Source organism: Camelus dromedarius, chromosome X (genome assembly GCF_036321535.1).
Source record: "Camelus dromedarius isolate mCamDro1 chromosome X, mCamDro1.pat, whole genome shotgun sequence".
In the NCBI taxonomy this organism is placed as follows: Eukaryota; Metazoa; Chordata; class Mammalia; order Artiodactyla; family Camelidae; genus Camelus; species Camelus dromedarius.
This window is the reverse complement of record NC_087472.1, coordinates 59781816-59809163: the sequence shown is the minus strand read 5'-3', so window position 1 is coordinate 59809163 and position 27348 is coordinate 59781816. Positions and strand designations below refer to the sequence as shown.

Here is a 27348-nt window from a genome sequence, read left to right as displayed (position 1 = left end):
ATAAACTCACTTGCGCCCTCTTACACAGCAGTGGGCTCAAACATCTTGAGCTCTGATCCCCTTTGCTCAGGTTTCCAGTTGCCTTACATGTGTGGCAGAGCAGTCATTGCTGCTGATGGTAAGCCAAACTGTAGGAGGTGATAAGGAAAAAGGAACGAAAATGGGAGACAGAACTGTGCTTTTCACTATCTAACCTGTTAACAGGAAGCTTATCGTTGTGCCCCACCAAAGGAGTAAGATAATACTAAAATGAATAATGAGACTACCCCTGGTCAGCATTAAACAGCTATGCATTCCCATCTGGTTTTTGTTTCTAGTAGTGGAAGGTGCTATTTTATTTCTGTATTTACTGGTAAGAATGAAAGAGGAATTGTGCATACTGCCTTGATTTCACCTAAATATACATAGTGATCATGTTTTAATTCATTTCAGGATATCTATTTAAGCTTACTGTCAAGTGCCTTTGTCAGTTCAGTACTGACAGAGAATCTTGAGTCTGTTCCTAAATTGTACTCTTGTTGGCAGTGCATTGCTGGCCTGAATTATAAATACAGTTGGCATTCTATGAAAAACAGTTAAAGAAACTCAGGTTATCTTGGTTTTGCAATAGTGACAAAGTAAAATGTTAAGGTGATAGTCTTGGTAACCTGTTTTTATAGTGTTTGTCTTTTTAAGTTAATGACATGTCAGTTTAGAAGTTCTTCTGTGACTTGACTATAGAAATTACCTTTAAGATGTAGAGCTGTTTAATTTTTTTACATTCTGAGTTGTGTTCTGTAATGTTGGATGATTTAATAATTTCACTAAAATTCTAGTCCATTGTATTTGAAGGTGCTTGCTATTGCAGCTGGTAATCTTTCACATGATGACTCTCTGGAGTTGCCCGTACCTGGCAAGTTCTTTTATGAATGATGTATAAAATGTCCTTTGTAAAATGACTATGACCCTGAGTTGCTGTGAGAAGTTCTGTTTTCTGAGTCTTTGTTGAACCATTGCTTCTGCTTTGATTGTGGGTGCATAGCAACTGAGAGCTACTGGCATCCTGAACATTAAGTGTTACCGTCATGTTACTTGTTACTGTTGCGAGTCTCACTCATACAGCTAAGCTGTAGGAAGCCATATACAGTCTCATCCCTCGATAGCAGTAGGGGCTTGGTTCCAGAACCCCCTGAGACACCAAACTCTGCGGAGGCTCAAGCCCCTTATATAAGGTGGTATAGTACAGTTGGCCCTCCATGTCCACGGTTTCTGCCTCTGTGAATTCGGAGGGTTGCCTTTTTTTCTATTCTTCTCTGCTCTGCTTTTTAAGTTTGCTATGCAAATGTCACATTTAAATATTTGAGTGCTCTTATGTGTTTTGTTAGAAATTGGGGAGATGTGTTGAGGGGAGAAAGTTGTGGATTATAATATGAGATAGGACCTGACCCATAAAGGAAAAAAGGTGTAAGCTCCTCAGATGATTATTGTTAGAGAGTATTAATCAGAAGATTTTCTCGAGTGGATGCTTATAACCTAAGCATTCTGTAGGAAGATAAATAGCAAGTAGACTTCCTTAGCTGAAGTGGTGAGTCAAGTAGTAACAAGAAGTGAGTGTAGTAGAGGAGAGTCAATTGGAAGATTTAGAAAGAATAGAGAGGCTGAAGAGTTTGAATTTAATTTGAGAGGCAATTGAGAACTACTGTAGGCTTTTATCAACCTAATTTTATTTCCTGTGTGTATAGATGTTGTGGGTGGGGGTGGGGGGCTCTAGGAGGAAAAGCAAGAAATAGCTGCTATCTTAGGAGCTGTTACACAGGAAGTTCTTACTCATTTCCGTCTCCTTACCTTTATTCATACTATTTTCTCTTGTCTACAATGCCTTCCTCCTTTGTCTATTAATACATTGATCACCACGTCACCCAAATCTGGGTGACAGTTGTTTCCTCAGGGGCCCCGTCACCCACATATGGGTGACGCTTTCCTTCATCCAATTATGCAGAATTTATTCCAAGTTTATTCCGTGCAGAATAATGACATTCCAAGAAGAAATAAAACTGTAAAGAGGTTTAAAATTGAAAAGAAGAAAAGAAATTGTTTTTTAAAACAATTTCAATTATACTGGAAAAATAAACATTTAATTACAAGCATGTGTATTGTTAGTGCGTCACTGCAGTGAAGTGTGAATTTGGGCCCCGCAGGAAACAGACCTGATCCATAGTGGGCAATCAGCATGTTAAAGCCCTACTCATCCTTTAAGGCCCAGCTTAAGTTTCTCCTTTGCGTTTATTTACTTCTCTAAAATTCATTACCACTATGTGGGCATTTAATGTGCATTGCTTTGTCTTTCCACATAGATCGTAAGCCCTTTGACGATAAGGGTTCTATTTATTTTCCCTACAGTTCCAGGTGTATTGTTTAGTTGAGTAAAGGTTTGCATAAAAGGTATTAACCTGGAAATGAATAGAATGGGCTAGGTTTGAGAAATGTGATTCTCTTAGCAGACACTGTTTTGATTCGATGAATGAAGCAAAACTGATGTCTTAGGTTTTGAACGTTGAGAAGAGTGGTATCCTTGAATTTTCTAGAAATTAGCTATTTATGCATAAACGTTGGGATCCCAACGGGAGAACTGGATTTCATGCTTATATTTAATATGATGTGTTTCACCTTTATCTAGGACTGCCTTGTTGATTATCTTATAGTGATTTTGAAGATAATTTATTTTTAACTATGAACATTGTATTAACTTGATTTAGTATGCTATGATGGATGTGGATGATATAACTAAATATAGATACACTGTGGGACTTGGATGTCATCCATCCAAGAGTTTATAGAAACTAGAGGGTAAAATTATGTAACAGTTGGCTAAGATGTATAGTCTATTAGGGTCATTGTTGGAGAATGATTATAAGACTTCTGATTATTGTGGCTCAGAAAAGGCATAGGAATTGGTAAAAGTCCAAAGATGTATAACTACCATAATCAGATGTAGTAGAAGGAGTTCGTATGAACAGATTGGTTTGTTCAGTCATGGTCTGCCAAAACAGAAGGGTAACCCTTAAAGTTTAGGGGGAAAAAATCATACAAAGTAGATAGCAAGATTATAGAATTCGTTATTTCTGAGAGTATAAATAGGGTAAAAAGTACTTAGACTCATTAGAAGAGGATAAGTCTGTAATGAGATTAATGATACCTATGAGGACTAGTATTAGCCTTTTGTACTTGAGGTCACGGGAAACAACCATTCTGTCTCCAAACATCAGTCTGCTCCATGGACAGACAGATCAGGTAGCTCATGAAACTGATGCAGTATGGCCAACCCTAAGGGTGTTCTGTGGCAGTCTTCTTTGCTTGGCTGACTTTCGGTTCACCTGATGGATGATAATATGCAGTCCCAAAGGCTTCTTATCTGTGAAATTAATCACCCGGATTCTGGAAACCATAAGACAGGTGCACATAGAATAATATATATGATGATACTTTGGCAGAGTTGACAAAATTTCACTTTCTAGGACTTAGTTTAAGGCTCTTCCACCCGTGAAACAGTTTGGAATGATAAGCTTACCCCCTATTGTCATTGTCTTTGCTTGTTGACTGACAAAGGCAAACAAGGACAAATGAAAATTTCAGCTCCCTCTTCTGACGTGGCTTTCATACTGATGAACAGACTGGTGAGTCAGATGACCAGCAACACAGTCGTGCTGCTAATAAAAAGCAGAGTCAACTGCTTTTCATTATTCTCCCACTCAACTCTAATGGCACTTAATACTAATGAGTAATCTAGTGCCAGGATTAACGCTTTGGTTGGTTGGTAATCCTTCTGTCTAATAGTGAAATGGAGTCGAGGTTTCTAAATACGCCTGACAGCCTAAGGGTAGGTTTGCTGCTAAGTGATCACAGATAAATACTTTTTTCTACTATGGAAAATTTTTGACTCTTCCTCTAGGAGTAGTTCATCATAACCTTGAACAAAATAGTTGAACAAATATTTTATACTTTTTAAAATAAATACAGCTGACATTTGGAGAGAGGAGAAGCTATAGCAAGGCCCATAGTCTTTTATCTGAAACTAGTGGGGTCAAATACATCTTAAAATTCAGAATTTTTAGGATTTTGGAAAGATAATAATACCACATATAACTCCCAGGTAGATCTGGAGCAGCACCTTCTAGTAAAACACATATTTCTGCAGCAGAAGGTATGAGTAGTCACACTAAGTGGGATCAATTCTATAAATAATTTCATGCCAGTTCAGGTCATATTTAATCATCAAGTGAGGTTTTGAATTTTTTTTTGGAATTTGGAATTGAAGATGAGGGATTGTGGTTCTGTGCTTAAATTTGTCAAGCAGTATCTTTAGTTGACAGAATAAAATGATGGAGCTAGATGCATTAAAGTAATTTCAAGATTTTTGGTTGACAAAGCAGAGTATAATTAATAACAGAGTTATCTCTGGGTTTCTAGGATTTGTACTGTGTTCGCAGTGACCTGGGGAACCTGCTCAAAGCCCTGGGTCGCTTGGAAGAAGCCAAGGTAGGTGTTTGATAGAACACATTTAAACATCAGTGTTATGAAAACTTGTACTTTTTGCCAAGTCTTCAACTCTTCATTGAGCTATCTTCACAAAACAGTCCTATGAAACTGAGGAAAACTGACGGCATGAATCACCTCAGACTAGAGCAGGGCCAGGCTTTGGCATACCTGTTCTAAATCTGGGGGTAAAGCAAGAACCTGAACATTTTGGAGCCTTTCTGCTGAGCTAGATCATCTTTATAACAATGGGCTCTGTCATGATCTTATGTGGGAATAAATAACATTCCTTCAAATCTGAGGCTTGCCTGCTGGTGACAAGCAGAGCGCCTGTGATTTGGCTCAAGACTCCTGTATGATGCAGGTGCCATTGAAAATGCTGCTCTTCTAAGTCCTTTGTGGCTTGTAAGTGGAGAAGAATTTCATCCAAATGTTACCCTGTAATACTGGCATTTAAAATTCTTATTTAACCTTCCTCCCTTCATCTTCCTCACCCTTTTTACAGTGGAAGAAAGGCTGTTAAATGATTGCAAATTAATAATTGGATCATCCTGCCCCTTGTCCCCACTCCCTTCCCTAAGTTCCTTTTTCCTCTTTTCCAGTCCTAGTTGTCTGCCTTCTTTTCTTCCTTACTTCCTTCTTTTATTCCTCCCCACCCCACCTCCTTTAAAAAAAAAGTCAGAAGGACCAAGCTGGTTTGTTTGGGAAATGGACTGATCGAAAGAAAACTTGCCAAAGTGGAAAGGTGGCTTTTAGCATTCTGTGTTTCCAAATAATGAATTTGAACACCAGGTTGGGTTATTAAAGCTTTTGGTATAATTTTAAATTAAATTTATAAATGAAATTGTCTTGTTACAAGCCACCTTACGCAACCGCGCTGCAGGGGTGAGGAGTGGGGAGAAACCAGAATGCTTCTGAAACTCCCACCTGTTGCTCTGAGCCCCACGCGCATGCTAATGCGTGGAGTGTATGCGCAGCGTAGCTGTCTGTTTGACTGCTTCATCCAGGGAGGGAGAAGGCTTTTTCAGCACCATCTAATATTAAAAGGCACTAGTTTTAAGTGCATAGCTCGTAAATTCTGCTGACACTTTGGATTAACCTTATGTAGGTTTCCAGCTAATGAACTGTAATTGATTTCAATCTTAGCTGATAAATCTAATTGGTAATTTATAGAACAAATACTTGATAAGCTTCTATTAATTGTCACCCCACCAAGCGGACAGCTAACATGAATTGCACTTCACTGCAGCTTTAGAGATCGGTTTAGGCTGAGACATTGCGCCTGCCTTAGGTTGCTGACTTCTTTATTTCAGAGCTCTGGAGACACCTAGTTTGAAAAATGTTATTCTGTTTTTGTGAGAACTTAGCGAACAAGAAAATACTCTTGAGTGAAATGCAATGTATTTCTTTTGTAATCAGTGCATTTGAAAATTCAAGCCAGCATATTCCTAGTAGATGGAAGCAAAATTAAGTTGTCTTTGTAGAAAATGAAGAGCCTTTCTTCCAGCAAAAATCCCCGCTGTATGCAATAGCCCTGATTAACCCTCTCCCTTCTGCATGTTTCCCATATTACAGACTTGAGACTGTCCTCATTCCCATATGTAATAGACATCCAAAGAATTTCAATTGCTTTGTTGAACTTTTACTAATGATCTTGTTTTTATTTTCTCTCTTGTTTTTGGTTTTTCACCATTGATATTGTATTTAGAAGGTTTCAGGTGGGTGAAACCTCCTATTCCATGCGTAAGGTGCCTCGCTGAAGGGAGCTCGAGGCCTGGATCTAGGGCAGACACACACCTCCTCCTCTTCCAGCAAGGAACGCACCGAAAAGTCACATGATGAGAAATATGGTAACGGGTTTGTAACTGCCACAGCAAAACAATTTGCCTCCATGCCTGAATCTTCTGTCTTGTGGCTTCAGAAACAGCTTAAAATAATTTTATTTACGAGCAAGTTATGTAAGAGAATGTTTTATACTATAGCCACAATTCTGTCAAAAATAAGTAAAAGTTAATTGATATTAAAAATTATTAGAGATAATTTACTAGTAAAAGCTTCTAACTCTTCTTGTTGTTCATTTTTTTCCTTTTTTCTTCTTTGTTTGGATTGCAGCATTCTGCTCTTCTGATGATGCGCTGTGACCCTGCAGTAGCGCAAAGGCTGCGCAGCGTTAATGCGCGATGCGTGCGAATGAGCCCCTGTGAACGGTTGACTAGATGAGTAATCTGATTGACTGGCTCCCTCAGTCCTATTCTGTAGCCTTTTTGGATAAAATTGGGTTTTAACATACCTCGAGTCCAACTAATCTCATTAAACAAATATTCTCTATGGGCCTGTCTAGTAGATTAATGGATCTGGTTGGCCGTTTGCTGCGTCTAGGGGTGTTCTATGTAGCGCAGCAGTTCGCAGCGATTGCGCAGTGCGATGCTGTTAGGTTGCGCAAGCGATGTTTGCGCTCGCATTACAGGGACCTCAACCTAGGTGCAATCCTGTCATATGAGGTTTCAGCTTCAGTCCCCCTTCGGAGACAGGGGCATTGTGAGGATGTGACTGGTAGCCTGGCCTTGTGATAGCTGTCTGACTTGGCGGGAAGGCATTTTTCTCCTCAGTAGCATAGTTTTGATGTTAGTGAGGAACATTGTTTACTTAGAGCAGCACTTCCCAAAATGTGTTTTATAGTATTCTCATAAAATGCTCAATAAAAGAAGAGTTCCATGGTCAACGAAGTTCAGGGACCCCTGTGTATACTATTAAAGGCTTAGGGAAGTCCTGTAGTCAAGAAACCTGTTTTCTCTTTTCCTAATTTATTTGGTCATGAAACCCTTTTTTCTAGTGATACCTATTAACATGTCTTAGAACACACTTTGGGTAACTGGGTGGGGGTGGGGTGGGTGGGTAGGGGGTGGGGAAGAACTTGGCCTTAAGTGGTGCCTTCTAGATACCACTTGAAAACAGAGCGAGAGCCCTTAGGTGTTCAGATAAGAGAAGTCCAGCATGGAGTCTTAGGTACCTGACTTCCCGGTTAAGTCCTAGTGTAAGGGCTGGCCATTGGTTGGCAGAACTGAACATGGTGGTTTGCACCTGGGTTCTGGTGGCGCAGGCGCAGGAGCAGCCAGCTGTGGCAGCGCATTAGTTTTGGCGCAAGCGAGCCTATGCTGCAGGGTCACTTTTGGCTGGTCAGAGAAGGAATAATGATATCACCTTCTTCCCCTCCCCACCCCAATCTTTTTTTTTTCCCTTTACGAATTTTCCCCTTTCCCTTTACCTCCTTTCCCTCCCATCTTCTTTCATTAACCCCTCCTAAGGCATGTTATTTGAAAGCAATTGAGACGCAACCGAACTTTGCAGTAGCTTGGAGTAATCTTGGCTGTGTTTTCAATGCACAAGGGGAGATTTGGCTTGCAATTCATCACTTTGAAAAGGTTAGTTGTTAAATTAATAATTGGTATTTATGAAGTGCTTATGTATGCAGGGTGTGTTTGCTAGAACTAAATAACAGGCCTTTACTTAACCAGTCACATAGTATCTTTGTTTTTCTGACAGTACTGCACCATTTGCTGGATGGTGTATGGCAGTTTACAGTTTTGCATTGAAAAGACATACTTAGTAATTAAAACCTCTTTAAATGGGTAACTTTACTGTAAAGAAGCACGGTCTCTTGTTGAAAAGACGCATTCCAGATCTGGGGCAGGAAATGTACAAAATGAATTTGGAGTGCTTTGTCATACTAGAAAGCAAGGAAGTTTTGATATTTTTATGTCAGAAGGACTCAGGAGGCAACTGAAAGAGGCTCCTACTGGCTAAAGATGGGATTTGAATGTCAGGAATAATAAATGAAATATATTGAAACTTATCAAATACATTCAAATCCATGAGTTCATAATTATACTAATAAGAAATTCATTGGTCACTTTTGAAAGATAAGGAGCAACTCATTTTGAAACTGGTTAAAAAGTTGTCCTCTCTCTCCAGTATGGAACTGGACATCAGGAGTTTCTAAGTGTTCTAGCTAATAAATGAAGAAGGAATGATAGAATATCACCAATAATAAATTCAGGCATTTATCAGTGGCAAAAAAAGACAACTAGGCATTTTGTCCTTTGTGATAGAAGTAAATAGTTCCACCAGTGAAGTAGCCTTGCAAAAAGGGAAAAGAACCTAAATCTGATTAAGTTTATAATTCTCACTACCAATTTACAGGAGATACATGGGACAAGGAAACATAAAATCCAAACTAATGGGAAGCTGTGTAGGACAATGATCTGATTTCTTCAACAAATTACAGAAATAAAAATGGAGACTTAAATCAAACTTTTAATTTAAAAGATTAAAAGAAACTCACAAAGGCATGTTGACAAATTGTATGGGTCTTTTTTGGATCCTGAATCAATGATACTGAGAAATTGGACCACTGAATAGATATTTGATACTAAGGAATTGCTGTCTTTTTTTTTTAAAGCTGTGATATTGGTATTGTGGTTATATTAGGAGGAAAAATTATTCCCATATTTTTGAAATATTTTTGGATGAACTGTTATGTCTGGGATTAGCTTAAATGACCTGGGAAGTGGGGGCAGTTTGGTTGGAATATAGATTAAATAAGATTGAACGTGATTTTTTTAGTCGTTGAAGCTGGATAATGGAGACCTGGGGGCTTGCTATATTCCTCTGCTTTTGTATATATTTGAAATTTTCCATAGTAAAAAGTTAAGTTTTGGAGGGTGGACATCTGTCACTCTAGACGATCTAAGTTAAGAGCATCATTCTATCTACTACAGAGTTGCCATCTAAGTGACGAGGAAGTGTTTTTAATGAATCTTAAATATATTCATTTACTCATTATCTTTACCTTTTCAAGATTTCAGTTCAGGTTTCCACTTATTACACTATAAGAGTGCCTACTCTCTTGCTCAGAGGTTCTCTACCTTGGTTGCACATGAGGAACTTGTAAAGATGTGGAGGTCCTGGCCCCATTTTCAGAGGGTCTGATTTAACTGGCCTGTGATGGAGCCATTTAGGAGGTGAATTCTAATATGCTGCCAGGGTTGAGAATTACTGCTCTCGATATATCTGGTCATATTTTAAGACAGCTTCAGAACTATCTGGCTGAAATCACTTAATGCCTAGTATGTTCTTCAAGTAATGTATTTTTACTGAGTATACGGCTCTAATTACATATCTTACTAAGGTCTGAGTATACAGTTGTAGTTACTGAGGTGTATATTTCCTTTTTCAGTTAGAGCTGCTGGTTTTTTAGAAGAGTTAGGCTGATTAATCGAGAATAAAATAGGGCCAAACCATTAGAACTATTCAGCTTAATAAAATTGGAGCAGACCCAATTTAAAATTTTTCCCTTCAGGACACATTTTGCTCTTATATTGCATGGGAAGTTATTGTGATAATGTTGAGATTATGAATAATGAGTGGGTACTAAAATAATTGGATTTTAAAAAGGAAAGAAATAAAATTTGATTATATTAGAAAATGTAATTGGAGGTCTAAAATTTCTCAGAGTAAAACATTATAATTGGGAAGTTAATCTGAAATCCTAACTTGCTCTAAGTAACTGTCTTGTAATTTTTAGGCAGTCACCCTTGACCCCAATTTTTTGGATGCTTATATCAATTTAGGAAATGTCTTGAAAGAGGCACGGATTTTTGACAGGTGAGAGCATGTTCTATTTGGAGTCTTTGTTGTATCAACACTTGAGAGTTTGGCCTGAAATTATGACAATGGTTCATTGAAATACACTTTCCTTTTCTACCATGTTGCTTTCCTCTGATCAGGTTTGCTATGTTACCTTTTATTATAGGTTTATTATTGCCTGACTTCTCATTGTTGGTTTTTCACAAAACCATTATCCTTCTCACTAGAAATTTAGTTGAAGTTTCCTTTATTGTAAAATTGTTGAAATGGTTACCTTTTTGACTAAATTATTCCTTTGATTTGATTCACAAAGCTAAGTAAATCCTGACTTTTAACTTTTTGTTGTTGTTGTCAAAGGAAAGCCTGTTTCTTATGTGGGAATAGAAAAATTTTCAGTGTAAAAATACATTTTATAAAGGTGCAGTTTTTATTTGAAGTATAGTATGGCATGTATTAATTGTAAATAGTTGCAATTCATTGATACGCTTTGATGCAGTATAGCATGAATTAATTGTAAAAAAGCGTCCATTAAAAGTTAGTTGCATTGTGTGTGTGTGTTTTTTCTTTATTTACAGAGCTGTGGCAGCTTACCTTCGTGCCCTAAGTTTGAGTCCAAATCATGCAGTGGTACACGGCAATCTGGCTTGTGTATACTATGAGCAAGGCCTGATAGACCTGGCAATAGACACCTATAGGCGTGCCATTGAACTGCAACCACATTTCCCTGATGCTTACTGCAACTTAGCCAATGCTCTCAAAGAGAAGGGCAGTGTAAGAATTTTTATTCAGTCTTATTTCTTTGTTACCGAGTAGGATTAAAAAGTCTTTTTTTGTAAATATTGTTATTAATATTAAGGGGGAGGATATAGCTCAAGTAGCAGAGTTCATGCTTAGCATACACGAGTTCCTGGGTTCAATCCCCAATGCCTCCATTAAAAACAAATAAGTAAATAAACTAATTCCACCCCCCCCACCAAAAAAAAAAGAATATTGAGGCAGTAAATTGTTTTACTTTGGAGTTTCGGTTGAGAGGAAGAATAGCAAAAAATAACTATTTTCTGGAATACTACCAGTCATTAGGCTTAACTGAGCAATTGCTAGAATAGTATCCGGGGTGGCTCTGTTATTCCTCTGTAAAGGTTTCAAAAAGTTTGTTTTGTTTTTTAGGTTGCCGAAGCAGAAGATTGTTATAATACAGCTCTCCGGCTGTGCCCCACCCATGCAGACTCACTGAATAACCTAGCCAATATCAAACGAGAACAGGGAAACATTGAAGAGGCAGTTCGCTTGTATCGTAAAGCGTTAGAGGTATGTTGAGGATGGTGTGGCTGGATATTTTGTCTGTGGTAGTAGAGGGAAGGCAGTTAAGTTTGCCACGTCATCCATCTCTTTTGTCAAAATAAGTAGTGGTTGAGTCATTTGTTGAACAGTAATTGGGTACCTAAGGTATGAGTGAGGTCCTGTGTGACATTTAAGAAAATCCTTAACACTGAGTTTGTTATTTTATGGGTAGATTAGATCTGTACACACAAAAAATTAAATAGTAAGCTATAGTTCAAGAGAAGTTACCAATGAGTATACAATTTCAGTGCCTAATGGCTGTAATGTTGGTTGGTAGGTGTGGTAGAAATTTTGAAGAGAGGGATTCTGGAGTCATCAACATAAACTAAGATGAGGAGAGGTCTGCCTCATTATGTTTTGAAGCAAGGAGGGGTATAAAATAAACGAAGAGGTAGAATTTGAACTACTTGGCTTTGAAAAATGAATGGACTTGGAGGATGTGGAGAGAAGTGTAGGGATATAAAGGTACTTGAGCAAAGTTCTTGTGGTAAATTATTACTTCTGTGTTAGCAGGTTTAAAAAAAAAAAATCTCAGTTATCATCTTGACTCTTTATAGGTCTTCCCAGAGTTTGCTGCTGCCCATTCAAATTTAGCAAGTGTATTGCAGCAGCAGGGAAAACTGCAGGAAGCTCTGATGCATTATAAGGAGGCTATTCGGTAAGAAACTCACAGCCTTATTTTCTATTTTTCTTTTTTTAAAGTTTTTACAGAAACAGACTTGCAGACTTAGTAAACAGTCTTATGGTTACCAGGGAAAGGGGGTGGGAAGGGATAAATTTGGAAGTTTGAGATTTACAAGTGTTAGCCACTGTATATAAAAATAAATTTTAAGAAGTTTCTTTTGTATAGCACAGGGAACTATGTTCAATATCTTGTAATAACCTTTAGTGGGAAAAAAATACGAAAATGAATATATGTATGTGTACGTGTGACTGGGACATTGTGCTGTATGCCAGAGATTGACATATTGTAATTGACTGTAGTTCATTAAAAATATAAAAAAGAATTTTAAAAAGTTTTTAAATGTCTGGCATTTGGCACATTTGGCATGTGGGACTTTTAATAACAGCAGACTAAATTAACATTATAGGGGGTTAAAGGTTTTTGTACTAGATAAATAAAACCTTTGTCTTCTCCTTTAGAATCAGTCCTACCTTTGCTGATGCCTACTCTAATATGGGAAACACTCTAAAGGAGATGCAAGATGTGCAGGGAGCCTTGCAGTGTTACACTCGTGCCATTCAGATTAATCCTGCATTTGCAGATGCCCACAGCAATCTGGCTTCCATTCACAAGGTACTACTGTTGATTATAATATGTGCATCTTGGCACCTAATGTTCAATGTTAGGAAAAAATTTTTAACCATCTCACTTTATTTTTTTCCCCAGGATTCAGGGAATATTCCAGAAGCAATAGCTTCTTATCGCACCGCTCTGAAACTTAAACCTGATTTTCCTGATGCTTATTGTAATTTGGCTCATTGCCTGCAGGTAAAAGAGTAACAGGCCAGTAATTGGCTTTCAGGGTTGTAATCACTTTTTAATTGTTATGTGCCATACTAATCCAAGCCTGGCTAGAGACAGTGTTTTTTTAATAGGTCATCTGACATTACTGTAGGCCAAAGACATAAAATGTTAAGTCCTGGAATAAGGGTTTCTGGATAATAACTTATTTTTGCCTCCTAGATTGTCTGTGATTGGACAGACTATGATGAGCGGATGAAGAAGTTGGTCAGCATCGTGGCTGACCAGTTAGAGAAGAATAGGTTGCCTTCTGTGCATCCTCATCATAGTATGCTGTATCCTCTTTCTCATGGCTTCAGGAAGGCTATTGCTGAGAGGCATGGGAACCTCTGCTTGGATAAGGTGTGATTCTTCTGTTTTAATCCTTTTGTTGTTACGTAAAATACAGACACAGAAAACTACACAACTCAAATGTATGGCTTAATAAGCTCTCATCAGGTGAACACCTCCCAAGCTGAGAAATGAAACTTTGTGAGCCAGCCCAGAAGCCCCTTCCATTGTGTCCTGTCTTGATCATGATCCCTTCCACTGAAATACAAACAAGACACTGATGGTGTTTTCATTATTTTAAAGCCATAATTTTTAATTAAGTGTTTGGTATTTTATACTCACTTTTGAGAATTAGAGCACTACTTGATCAAAGGTGGGAATTTGCTCAGCAGAATAGAGTGCTAGGTGTAATTCTGTTTTTAAAAAATGTTTCCCTGCAGAATTTTCTAAAATGCAGGGTTTGTCATGCTCTGTCCACACTACCTCCTTCCTCCAAGTTTTAGATTTGCTTGGGCTGTTTTATAGGCCTCAGGAACAGGTCAGAGTATGAAGCTTATTATATAAACTGCTAAGGTTGCATTGAACTGGCTATATGAATTAAAGAAATTTTCTGAGCAAACCATCCCCAACATGTGTGAGATGTAGTTTTGGTGTTGTGTTTTTAGTCAGTTTTCCTAGATGAAAATTTACATATAGACTCAACTAACAAGCATTGAATTCCACTGATAGATTAATGTCCTTCATAAACCACCATATGAACATCCAAAAGACTTGAAGCTCAGTGATGGTCGACTGCGTGTAGGATATGTGAGCTCTGACTTTGGGAATCATCCCACTTCTCACCTGATGCAGTCTATCCCAGGCATGCACAATCCTGATAAATTTGAGGTAAGACTGATGTTTTCCTAGAATCACTATTTATAAAACCAAACACACAGTGGTGGCTTTATTATCACCGTTAAGTGTTAAGCCCAGTGTGTGTTTTGGAAAGAGTTGAGCCACGGTTATTAAATATACTATATGCTGCCTTTCAGGTATTCTGTTATGCCCTGAGCCCAGATGATGGCACTAACTTCCGAGTGAAGGTGATGGCAGAAGCCAATCATTTTATTGATCTTTCTCAGGTTGGTGATACTCTTATACTTCCAACTTTTATTTTGAGCCAGTAGTGAATAAAACTATTGGTGTATAGCTTGTATCTTGCATGATAGGTGTTTAACATCAGCTACTACATACACGTCGGTAATTGCTTTGATCTTACTTGCTTGATTGTTTACATTTATTACATTACATTTATAATCAGCATGGGTTTTGCTGAGGTTGCAAATGAAATAGAAATGGGGTTATTTGTGCTTAGACATAGAACTTTTCTGGAGATTGAGCTAGCACTTGTGACAGATAACTAATATTAACTGAATAAATTGAGCAAAACAGTTGTTTAGAGGAAGAACAAATAGATCATTTAAAGGGCCTTTGCGTTTGGTTATCTTTATCTTTATTTCTGTGCTTGCTCTATTACTGTTTCCTCCAGGAGCAAAGGTTCTATGATAGATTAAGATTGGAACCTGTGAGGGAATTTATTTGCTGAAGGTATATAGACTAGAGTCTTTTCTTATAGACTCTTTGGCCACTTTGGTGACTAGTAGAAGTATGTAATGTATATCTAGTAATGCATTTATGAATCATAGAAGTCCTAGCAAAAGGGTTTTGAGACCCTTGCCATTTCATAAATAATGTGTACCAATATCTTTTGCATTGGTAGCTGTTGCTTTGGAAGTATACCTGACCATTCTTGATGTAGGGTTGGACTCTTTGTGACCAAGGAGCATACTGCCCTCCACCTTCAGGGACTCACTCACTCCTTATTGACTGATGTCTAAACTCTTTAAAAAATTATTTATTAATTACATTAATTGAAATCTAGTTGACATACAATATTATGTTACTTTCAGGTGTACTACATAGTTAATTGACATTTGCACACATTATGAAATGATCACCATGATAAGTCTAGTAACCATCTGTCCCCATACAAAGTTACTACAATATTACTGACCATTTTCCTTATGCTGTATATTATATCCCCGTGGCTTGCTTATTTTATAACTGGAGGTTTGTACTTGTTAATCCTGTCCACCTATTTTGCCCCCTCAACCCCTTCCCTCTGGCAACCACCCATATGTTCTCTGTATCTGAGTCTGGTTTTGTTTTGTTTTATTTGCTTATTTCTTGTTTTTTAGATTCCATAGGTAAGTGAGATCATACAGTATTTGTTTTTCTCTGTCTGATTTATTTCACTTAGCATAATACACTCTAGATCTATCCATGTTGTCACAAATGGCAAGATTTCTTTTTTTCCCCAATGGCTGAGGAGTATTCCATTGGGTATATATATATCACATCTTCTTTATCCATTCATCTATCGATGGACACTTAGGTTACTTCCATACCTTGGCTATTGTAAATAATGCTGCAGTGAACATTGGTGTGCATATATGAAGTCTAAACTCCTCAGCATGGCCTTTACAACCTTTCTGAGTTTGACTGCAACCTTGTTTGCCAGTGCTTTTCACCCACCATTCGCCCTCTGTATCAAATAGAAGTGATCTTCTCACCATTTTTAAAGCAACCGTGGACTTTACTCTGGTTCTTCATTCATACAGTTCTTTGTGAGATTGTATTCTGTCCAGCTCCCTCAAACTCCTACCCATCTTTGAAGGCCCATTTCAGATATCAGCTCCTCTAGGAAGCCTTGTTCATACATTCTGTTTAGAAGTAAACTCTCCTTCCTCTATCCTGTTTTTGTAATGCTTTGGGCCCAATTTAATTTCACTTAACTATATTTTTACCTTGCATTAATGTCATTTGTGTTCTTGCTACTTCTGCAACTGGAAATTTGAATTTTGTTTAATACCATTAAGACTAGTTGAATTAGTCTGAGATTATACGTAGTAAGACCTCATTTTTGTATTCCATAGATTCCATGCAATGGAAAAGCAGCAGATCGCATCCATCAAGATGGTATACACATTCTTGTAAATATGAATGGTTATACCAAGGGTGCTCGAAATGAACTCTTTGCTCTCAGGCCAGCTCCTATTCAGGTAATGGAAATAATAATAATCACTTACGGTGTTTATTGGGCTAAGAAGACAGTGATGTATTTTTTCCTCCCTCTGGTTACCCGGCATTTGAAATAATAGGGCAGACACTCTTATGAAAAAAGTGTGGTTCTTGAAAATGCACAGGGGAAAGAAATTTTGAGTGTAGACCACCATGCCCACAGGTACATGTATATGGAGACATGCCATTTGTAGTTGGGTATGAACAGTTTTGTCTTGTAAATTGGAAAAACGTTTTAACATTTAGAAGGTTAGTCTAAAATATTACTTGATTGCTCTAGGCTAAAGAAGTCAACCCTCCTTGTTTTTTTTGTTTACTTATTTAATTTGGACCCTTTTTAGGAAGGTTCTTAGTTTCTGGTCTGAATTTTTTTTTTTTTTTCTTTTAGGCAATGTGGCTTGGGTACCCTGGGACTAGTGGCGCGCTTTTCATGGATTATATCATCACTGATCAGGAAACTTCACCTGCTGAAGTTGCTGAGCAGTATTCTGAGAAACTGGCTTATATGCCCCATACTTTCTTTATTGGTGATCATGCTAATATGTTCCCTCACCTGAAGGTAGGTAGAAAAACAGTGCTATGGGGGAACTGCAAAGAACTGTAGTCATTTATTTCCTTGCTGTTGTTTCCATGCATCCTAAAAGACATGTCTGAAACTTTTTCCGGTTAGAAAAAAGCAGTCATCGATTTCAAGTCAAATGGGCACATTTATGACAATCGGATTGTGCTGAATGGCATCGACCTCAAAGCATTTCTTGATAGTCTACCAGATGTGAAAATTGTCAAGGTCAGAACCTGGTCAATATTGTCATTGAAATAAAGTTATCTGCATTTGGGATCTTTTCCCTAATGGTGTATTTTGTGTAATTATTTTAAGATGAAATGTCCTGATGGAGGAGACAATGCAGACAGCAGTAATACAGCTCTTAATATGCCTGTCATTCCTATGAATACTATTGCAGAAGCAGTTATTGAAATGATTAACAGAGGACAAATTCAGATAACAATTAATGGATTCAGTATTAGCAATGGACTGGCAACTACCCAGGTGAGAAGAGATTAAGAGAACATAATATGTACCACCACGTAAGCATGCTGTTTTCTTTAAATCTCATAACTCTAGGAGATAAGCATCATTATTTTTGTTTTATGGATGAGAAGATGAATTCAGTGAAAATTGGCATCTTATATAGGTTTGTTTGATTTAAAAAGTCTCTCGGATTCAGCCAGCAGGTTACTTCGTGAGAGTCTTCTGTGCTAATACCTTGTTACTCCCTGCCTGTGGTTTTACTCTCATCAGTGGTGAACTGTCTGTAGGCATAGTACTGTTTCTTGATTCTGTAACTCACCTTTTCCCCAGGTAAATCTTACTTATCTTTAAGACTTTCAGTTCAGACAGCTCTTCCAGGAGTCCATTTCTGTCTGTATCCCTAATGTCCCCTTCCCTGCTCCATTAGTACCTGTCTTCTCTGCTTCTGTAATATTTGGGATATATCTTTATGTCCAGCACAACATATTATAATTCCTTGGGTTTGTATGTATTCTCCACTGAATTGAATTACTTTAGGGCCTGTCTCCTAGTCACAGTAATGTAGTATGTGGTCAGTAAATGTATATTGCATACTTGAATAAGTGAATATGTAGGTCTCTCAGGAGATCATAAGGTAAGGATCTCTGACCTCTTAGCAGTAAATAGTTTTAGTGGTATAACAGTTTATACAAAGGGTGCTTGAAGTGAACTCTTCGCTCTCAGGCCAGCCCCTATTCAGGTAAAGGAATTAATCACTCACAGTGTATACTGGACTAAAAAGACAATGGTATGTTTTTTTCCCCCTCGTTTACTGGCCTTTGAAACAATAGGGCAGACATACTTGGCTTAAGAAAAGAAGTAAAATTCTTCAAGTGTACAGGGACAAAGAATTTTGAGTGTAGAACACAATGCACATATGTATGAAATGTCCTTACACACCAGGAATAGTCACATAACAATGTAAGGCAGTATCCAGATATGTGGGAATTGCACGATAGGACTGTGATTGTGTACCTAGATGCTCAGAAATGGTGATGATCAATGTGAGGAGAGGTAGTCTTAGTAGAGATCATTTGAAAGAGTAATTTAAGTTTAGCCTTAAAAGGTGGATGTGATTTAGAAAAGGACATTTCATTCGTGAAGAAAAGAGTGAGCAAAAGCTTGAATTAATAGGGTTTTGAAGAGAACTTTTTGGCTAGAGTGAGTTCATAGTGCAGTCCCCCCCCAATTGAGATAATGCTGTAACTTTTTTCCTTTTTTTTTTAACTTAATACGTCATGAATATTTTCTCATTATAGTTCAGTGACATAACTTTTCATAGTTATACCACTTTGCATCATGAGGATTTTTTATTGATTAAATAATATTGGACTATATTGATTTTAAATATAATCATCATACTCTTTTTCTTGTTCTAGATTAACAATAAAGCTGCCACTGGAGAGGAGGTTCCCCGTACCATTATTGTAACCACACGTTCTCAGTACGGGTTACCAGAAGATGCCATTGTGTACTGTAACTTTAATCAGTTATACAAAATTGACCCTTCAACTTTGCAGATGTGGGCAAACGTGAGTATACAGAGAGTCATTGTTTATTTATTTATTTTTATTTTATTTTATTTATTTTTACTTTTTTTTTAGTGAAGTATAGTCAGTTTACAATGTGTCAGTTTCTGGTGTACAGCACAGTGCTCAGTCATGCATGAATATACGTATATTCGTTTTCATATTCTTTTTCACCATAAGCTACTACAAGATATCGAATATAGTTCCCTGTGCTATACAGTGTGAATTTGTTTATCTATTTTATATACACCAGTCAGTATCTGCACATCTTAGAGATTCATTATTAATGTGTAGAGAATACTACTCTGTATATAAGCCACCCGGCTGAGGTTGCTCCCCCAGCCTCCATTCAGGAGCTATTGTGCTCTTTTTTTTTTTTTTTTTAACATTTTTTTAAATTGAGTTATAGTCATTTTACAATGTTGTGTCAGTATTGTGCTCATTTCTAATCTTCGAAAGAAACAGTTTGAGATTTTTCAACTATTTTTTAATTTCTCCTTCGAGTGCCTAATAGCACATCGTGAACCTTTTAAATTTATGTATTCAAAAGCAAGGATCAGCAAACTTTTTCTTAAAGGGCCAGATGGTAAATATTTTCTTTTTTGAGGAGGTGGGTGGGGGAAGTAGTTAGGTTTACTTATTTATTTATTTTTAGAGGAAGTACTGGGGATTGAACCCAGGACCTTGTGTATGCTAAGCCTGGGCTCTACCACTTGAGCTATACCCTCCCCCCTCCAGGTGGTATTTTCGGTTTTGCAGTTGTACTCAAGACATATCTGCTTGCCTCTGCCATCGAAGCAGGAAAACAGCACATTCTTTATGTAAGCAAATGTGTGTAGCTGTGTTTTAATAAATTTTTATTTACAAAAACAGGCAACATAGGGGGAGGGTATAGCTCAGTGGTAGAGCATGTGCTTAGCATGCATGAGGTCCTGGGTTCAATTCCTGGTTCTTCTGTTAAAATTAAAAAAAAAAAAACCCATAACCTAATTACCTCACCCCCCAGTAAACAAACAAACAAACAAACAAACAAACAAATAAAATTTGTTTAAAAAAGACAACATGCCAGATTTGGCTCACAGGCTGTAGTTTGCCAGCCTATGGTCTAAACTGATAGAAAAGCTGTTATGTACATCCACCCGTGTTTAACAGCATTCTTGCAGTATTGTAGAGTTAGAACCAGGAAAGAATTGGGATATGCTGTTACTTCTTAGTCAGTTCGTCAGACCAGTTTGCATAAGTGGGACTTCTGAAAGTTCTAAACTTTGCTGTCCAGATCTGGCTGTTATTCCATAGAGCTGAAGTGGAGACAATTCTTGATTGATCTTTCTTCTGATTAATATCTGTTGTTTTTGTTTGTTTTTGTTTATAAAGGAGAGGGGGTGGAGGAGAAGAGGAAGCAGATGAGTACGGGTTTACTATCCCTTAATCTTCACTTCCTCATTTCAAAAAACCTGAAAACCAAAAGCTTGTTCATAAGTTTATGGCAAATTTATTTGGCAGCAAACCTACCTGAACTGATGTTAGGCTGTTTATGGTTCTTTATTTATTCCATTTAGTATGAATATTCCTGTATCTCAGTGTGGAGATACTAATATGTTAATTTATGGGGAGCTGCCACTGAGGATGTTATGTAATTTATATACACTGTACTATTTTAAAAAACCTGAAATATTCTAAATTCTGAAATCCATCTGTTCTCATGGCTTTCAGAGAAGGGATGGTGAACTTGTACATTGCATAGATGTAGATCTAAATTAGAGGTTGGCAAACTATGGCCTATGAGCCAAGTCCAGTCCACTGCCTGTTTTTGTAAATAAAATTCTATTGACACGCAGCCATGCCTACTCATTTGCATATTGTCTGTGGCTGCTTTCTAGTGGCAAGGGCAGAACTGGGTAGTTATGGCAGAGTCTGTACTGCCATCAAAGCCAAAAATACTTGCTCTCTGGTCCTTTGCAGAAAAAGTGTGCTGACCCCTGATCTAGATTGGGCAAATAAAGTTTGGCAGGTGTGAGCTAACTTTATTTGTTGTGTCATGATGGGGGATTTAAAATGTGAAATGGAAAATTCCTAGCTCACAGACAAAACCCACTGCTAGTATCAATTCCCACTGGACATAGCTGTCTCAGATTTTGCCAATTAGTAACTTGTGTTTTCTTGCATCAGTCTTCTCTTTCTTTGAACTCTCTCTGGGGACAGCTAAGCAGAACAGGAACCTATAATTCAGTTGATCTAATTCACCTATGTGAAGAAAAGACAAGTTCACAGAAAGACTTAAATTCACAGTAGGCTGCTATCTGGGTAAAAAGAATAGAGTGTGGTAGAATTATTAGAGATCTATACGAGCCTTTCTTAAGAAGGCAGAGCTGCTATTAATACTTGTTCTTGTTTTCCCTATTTTAGATTCTGAAGCGCGTTCCCAATAGTGTACTGTGGCTGTTGCGTTTTCCAGCAGTAGGAGAACCTAATATTCAACAGTACGCACAAAATATGGGCCTTCCCCAGAACCGTATCATTTTTTCACCTGTTGCTCCTAAAGAGGAACATGTCAGGAGAGGCCAGCTGGCTGATGTCTGCCTGGACACTCCACTCTGTAATGGTCACACCACAGGGATGGATGTCCTCTGGGCAGGGACACCCATGGTGACTATGCCAGGTGAGTAGCTGATAAATCATTGGAATCTTCCTTGTTCTTTTTAAAATCTCCTTTGGGGGAGACACATCCAGGTGAAGTCGTGCATACTAGAAGCAACAATTAGGGTAAGATGACAGAAAATGAGACTTATTCAATTCTGAGCACTCCTCATCTATGTTGTATGGATATTTAACATAAATAACATTAGCAACTGTGTGCTATTTGCATTCTCAAATGTGCAATTGTTGTATTTCTCATTGCAGGAGAGACTCTTGCTTCTCGAGTTGCAGCTTCCCAGCTCACTTGTTTAGGTTGCCTGGAGCTTATTGCTAAAAATAGACAAGAATATGAAGACATAGCTGTGAAGCTGGGAACTGATCTAGAATAGTAAGTAAACCTTTCCATGCATAAATTATATGATGAAGTGAAAGAAATAAGGAAAATTTAGAGAGAATGTAAGTGTTATAAAATGAAGTCGTAAAATTAGGGTAATATAAAATAAGTGAATTTATTGTGTGCTGTCTGGATGGGAGAAGAATTTTTTGAACTTGCATAAGTGAATTGATCAATAGGTTTTACTACGTAAAGAGTAAATGGCTGATTAAAAAAGTAAGTCAAGAAAATTAAAAGGCACGAAAATCAACTGTTCTTCAAAAAACAAAATTAAAAAGCAAACAAGACGGAAAAAAATTTTTGTTTCTTATGTCAAATATCAATAGCTTGGCTATATTAAGACTGAAGAACATTTACATTTTAAATCCCTTAATAGGAAAGTGAACAAGGAAATGACAGCTGACTGAAGTAGAAATACAAATGGTTAACAGAAAGTTCCAACCTCTGTAGTAGAAATGTAAGTTAAAATAACATTGAGGTATACCCATTATTTGGTATAAAAGATTTTTAATATGATACCAGTGATGAGGGAGCACTGGCGTCCTGGCTTTTTCATACATTTGTAAGTAAATCGGTACAGTATTTTCTCAAAGTTTTAAGAGCCTAACAAAAAAAGAAAGCCAGACCTTTGACCCTAATAATGCCCTATTAGTAATATTTGGGCATAACTTAAATGCCTCCAGATGGGTGGGAATTAGAGAGATGATGCTTTAGATAAATGCTTTATCCATACAGTAAAACAGTGTTTATCTCTTAAATGAGGTTTCTCTTTGGGTATTATGGGTGATTTTTTTTTCTTTTTGTTTTTCTGAGACATGGCATATTATGTAGAAGTTATGAAGAAGCACCCTCTTTGAGTCAGACTGCCTGGATTTGAATCCAGGCTCTCCCGCTTAGAAGCTTTGTAACTTTGGACAAGTTAGGCTCTATGTGCCTTGGTTTTCCCATCTACAAAATGGGGACGAGTGATAGTACCTACCTTACAGAGGTGTTGTGAAGATTAAAAAAAGGTGTTCCATGTGAAGCACTTACAACCGTTCTTGGTACAGAGTTAGCATTCAACAGATGTATGTTAAGCATTTATTATTTTTAAATATCCTCCATTGAACATTATATACAGTTAAGAAAAACGATTAAGAAATTTGAGCCCAGGCATTAAAAAATACTGAGATTCATGTCCATCATCTCAGAGATAACTACAGTAAATAATTTAGTGGGTTTTTTTTTTTTTAAACTTTTTGGGAACTTAGTTGATTTCATACAATACTTTCCCCTGACATTTTGTTATGAGAAATTTCAGTTTTATAATAAACACTTACATACCTACTACCTAGATTCCACCACTAATATTTTACTATACTCGCTTTAATCACATTTTTTTCCATCTGTTCATTCCTATATCCATTTGGTAATCCATCTTAATTGATATATTTTGAAGTAAATTGCAGACATTGGTACTCTTCTCCCTAAATCGCTACCTAGAATGGACATCATTAACTTGACTTTAGTATTTGTTTTTTCTTTTGAGGCAGAATTTATATACGGTGGAATATTTAAATCTAAAGTGAATTTTGAGAGATAACTTTATAACCCCAATCTCCAACAAGATATAGAACATTACTGTCTCTCCATAAAGTTCCTTCACACCCCTTCTTAGACGGTCCTCCTCACCAACCCTCAGGGACAACCACTGTTCCTGAATTTTTTTTCCCGCCATAGTTTATTTAGTTTTGCCTTTTAGTAACCTTATGCAAATGGAATCACACAGTATGTACTCTGAAGGCTTTTTCCACTCAGGATAATAATATTTTGAGATTTATCCATGTTGTTGGCTTGTATCAGTAGTTCATTCCTTTTTATTGCTGAGTAGTATTTCATTGCATGGATGGACCACAGTTTAACCATTCTCCTATTGACATACAGAACTTAAAAAAAAAAAAAGAACAGGAAAGTATTTTTATTTGGAAGATAACATTAATATGATCATGGTTGGGTTGAAGCCGGCATATATTCATAGCCATTTTACTTGTTCTGGCACAGCAAACATTAAAACAGTTTTTTTTTTATTAATTGCTTTTAAAAATGCACAAGAATATTCCAGCTTCTGATTCTAAAGTAGTAATTCTCTCCATATGAGAATAGTCTCATGACAAATGATATATTCAGAATGGGAGAAGAGAAAGAAATCTTTCCCTCTCTGTTCCCAGAAGAATTGATTGCATTTTTCCCTGTTTCTGAACAGAACCATCGTCTTGGTGATATTAGGAACCATTTTTTTATACATAAACAAACAACTAAGTTCATGTATAAGTGAAAAATTACGGCAGTAGACATTGCATTTCTTTTCCCCTTGAGTGTTTTCCTATTTCATTAAAATATGCATGTGTTTGTGTTTTAGCTATTGTGTTATTGATAGGTCATAGGGTTATGAACATTTAATGGTTCTTAAAAGACACATTGCTAAATTGCTTATCAAAAGGGTGGACAGTTTATATTCTAACCAATAGTACGTAGAAGTAGACGTGTCATTGCCAAGTCTTGTTTTTATTTTAAAGGTAGAAATAAGATGAAATGGAGAAAGCATGGTATCTCTTAGATACTCTTATTTAGGAAAGAACTAAGTTTTTTCAGAGGACATAGGTGAACTCTATTATAATAAAGTGTTTAACATTGTGTTAGCTGTGACCCTTCCCCTTTTCAGCACTGAGGTTAGAGGGCGGCAATCAGAAGAGAAAAGAGTGTGAAGTTTGGTTATGTAATTTACCATAAAGGTGTCTAGGTAGTTATGGGGGCCAGTTCTGAGTTTCTGCTCTGACTTGTAAACTTGGCTCTTTTTATTACCCAGCCTGAAGAAAATTCGTGGCAAAGTCTGGAAGCAGAGAATATCTAGCCCTCTGTTCAACACCAAACAGTACACAATGGAACTAGAGCGGCTCTATCTACAGATGTGGGAGCATTATGCAGCTGGCAACAAGCCTGATCACATGATTAAGCCTGTTGAAGTCACTGAGTCGGCCTAAATAAAAGACTGTGTACACAGGAGAATTACCGTATACCTGAGCCTCAACCTTCTGGGGGAAAGGGAACTAGATAATGTACTTTTTACTTATCTGTACAGTATCATGTTGCAGATGGGTGACAAATAATGATAATAGAATAGCACAGCCAGACTTGCTTCCTGCATGATAGGGAGAGACACAAGAGATGGGAAACTGCTGTTCCACAAGGCGTCTCCATTGAATTTTGCAGCAACCAGGTGGTGCATAGGTCTGGAAGGTCTGATCTCCCTTGGTCTTCCATGGGATGGTTAGTGTGGAGGGGAGATAGAGATTGTCCAGCCGTTTTGTGATTCCATGGATTGACTGAGTCTTCTGAATTAATTTTTTTCTTTATATTTTGGGTATTGGAGCTTTTAAAGATATTTGGTTTCAGGTATTTTTATTCATGTGAAGTGTATGCGATTCTCTTGAGATAAGATTTTAAGCTAAAATGTTCCTTATTTTAGTTTCTGAACTCTGCAGATTAATGGGGACTTTGCTGGTGTAGTCTTTTTATAGGTTTTATAAACCACTTGAGTCTATATCAGTCATTTTAGTGTCTGACATAATGTTTGGAGTTATCAGTGCTTTGTTGGTTTAGATAATGACTTAAATTTTTTTTTTCTGGTCCATTTCCCATTTCCTTCTTCCCCTCTCCCCATTTGAAAATTTCTCCTGTAACTTGGCTAACAAAACCAAGTCTGATTCACAACCTCCCAGAGTGTTTCTCTTAAACACATCATCTCGTGCCAAATGAAAATTCTTAGGAGTGATTATTAATTATGAAGGGCACAGTTGTGGTACTGTCATTGATGATAATAATATAGATTCTTTGGCCTAGTTTTGACCTATTTCACCAGTGTTTTACCTTCAACTGCCCCTCTATGCTGCTTCCGAAAATGATAGTGTGTGATAAGATTTCTACCTTCATTTCTAAAGTTTTTTTTTTTTTTAAGTGAGTCCTGTTCTTCCTATTTCTTTCAGCAGAAATGAAATCCCAGGTAAGTATAAGTATTCAAATATTTGATCTGTAAGTCACAGTAATTTCCAATACATTAAAAATAACTTTCGTCAAAAAAACACGTTACAGGGAAAAAGCTCTGAAGGATCAGCACTGTATACGAGTAATTATTTTTCAGACCTTCTAGGGTATTATATATAATAATTGTCTTCTGGACTTGGTCTTGAAGTCTGTATGGATTCAGCCTCAGCAGTAGCAGACTGCACTGCTACTTGGTTTGGCGTATAAATTAGACTTTAGCCCTCCTGGAGCTTGAGTTCTTGGTATTAAAAACCATAGGAATAAAATTATTGAATTTCAACAAAGGATTGAGGGCTTGAGGCTTAAACAAGCCAACATATGAATATATGTTTTTGTCTTGCTGTACTGCACATATGCTATCCAGTAACAGATAATTTTTTTTGTCTGCTAGTAGTGTTCTAGATTATAATGTCTTTCCAAAGTGCTGAGGCAGTGCACCTATTCTGTAGTTGCAGCTGATGCCTGAATGTATCCTAGTTGACAAATTATTAATAAGAACTTGAATTTCTGAAAGAGTCTGACTATTAACCAAAATCTGAGCAAGGAGTCTCAAATGTAATTCTTAGTCAGAATTACATATTGATAAACTGTGTACCTTTTAACAATGTAAATCAAGAAGCATCAGTTTAGGGATTTCTTAATTTATTTTTTACTTTATTGAAATATCAGTTAAAGGTTGCCAGCTTGGTTGCAGATAAACCGATGTTTGAACTTTCACCAAACTACTCAGTGTGGAATAGGATAATATACTTCCAATGCCCTCAAGGCTGTGACCTTACAGCCGTTTTACATAGCACATCATTCCTCCTACAGGGATGAACTTTTTCCTGGCACGAAAAGTAGCCGCTCTGGTTGAAGCTTTGCTTATTGTAACAGGCTTTTGTTTCCAGGTAACATATCTGTGGAAGACTTAATTCTGAATAGAGATATAGATATTACTGGAAACTAATTGTTTTTTTTTTTCTATTATACTCTGCTTTATCAAAACAGTAAAACATTGAAATTGTGCTACAGAAATTCAGATGTTGTCTTGCGATCTTTAAACAATAAATGAATGATTTGCCCTTAATATGGCTGACGTATTTTGTGTTCTGTTAAAACTGAGCATTAGCCAGAGCAATAGGGCCCTCCAGTGAAGAAGCCTATATTGGAACAGCTCCAGACAACTAAAGGACCAGATTTCCCTAGGGTAGCTCTCATATTAAGAATTATTTTTTGTTTT

General features: G+C 37.2%; 1 protein-coding gene across 3 annotated transcripts in view; it reads left to right on the top strand.

Annotated features, from left to right (window-relative positions):
- The window catches only part of OGT (O-linked N-acetylglucosamine (GlcNAc) transferase), a 33362-nt gene extending 6167 nt beyond the window's left edge, over positions 1 to 27195 (top strand). For 2 of the 3 annotated variants that reach the window (XM_010978763.3, XM_010978764.3), the window contains exons 5-23: positions 4447 to 4515; positions 7818 to 7934; positions 10097 to 10176; positions 10734 to 10929; positions 11326 to 11466; positions 12057 to 12157; positions 12643 to 12796; positions 12890 to 12991; positions 13187 to 13366; positions 14024 to 14182; positions 14329 to 14418; positions 16273 to 16398; positions 16806 to 16976; positions 17088 to 17204; positions 17295 to 17465; positions 18866 to 19018; positions 21422 to 21674; positions 21917 to 22040; positions 24892 to 27195. In XM_010978763.3, the coding sequence (XP_010977065.1) occupies positions 4447 to 4515; positions 7818 to 7934; positions 10097 to 10176; positions 10734 to 10929; positions 11326 to 11466; positions 12057 to 12157; positions 12643 to 12796; positions 12890 to 12991; positions 13187 to 13366; positions 14024 to 14182; positions 14329 to 14418; positions 16273 to 16398; positions 16806 to 16976; positions 17088 to 17204; positions 17295 to 17465; positions 18866 to 19018; positions 21422 to 21674; positions 21917 to 22040; positions 24892 to 25066 (2679 nt within the window). In that variant the 3' untranslated portion in view covers positions 25067 to 27195. Of the gene's footprint in view, positions 1 to 4446; positions 4516 to 7817; positions 7935 to 10096; positions 10177 to 10733; positions 10930 to 11325; positions 11467 to 12056; positions 12158 to 12642; positions 12797 to 12889; positions 12992 to 13186; positions 13367 to 14023; positions 14183 to 14328; positions 14419 to 16272; positions 16399 to 16805; positions 16977 to 17087; positions 17205 to 17294; positions 17466 to 18865; positions 19019 to 21421; positions 21675 to 21916; positions 22041 to 22422; positions 22504 to 24891 lie in introns of all 3 variants that reach the window. The other variant, XR_837057.3, reaches the window with a different exon arrangement.
- Positions 27196 to 27348: the final 153 nt, after the last annotated feature.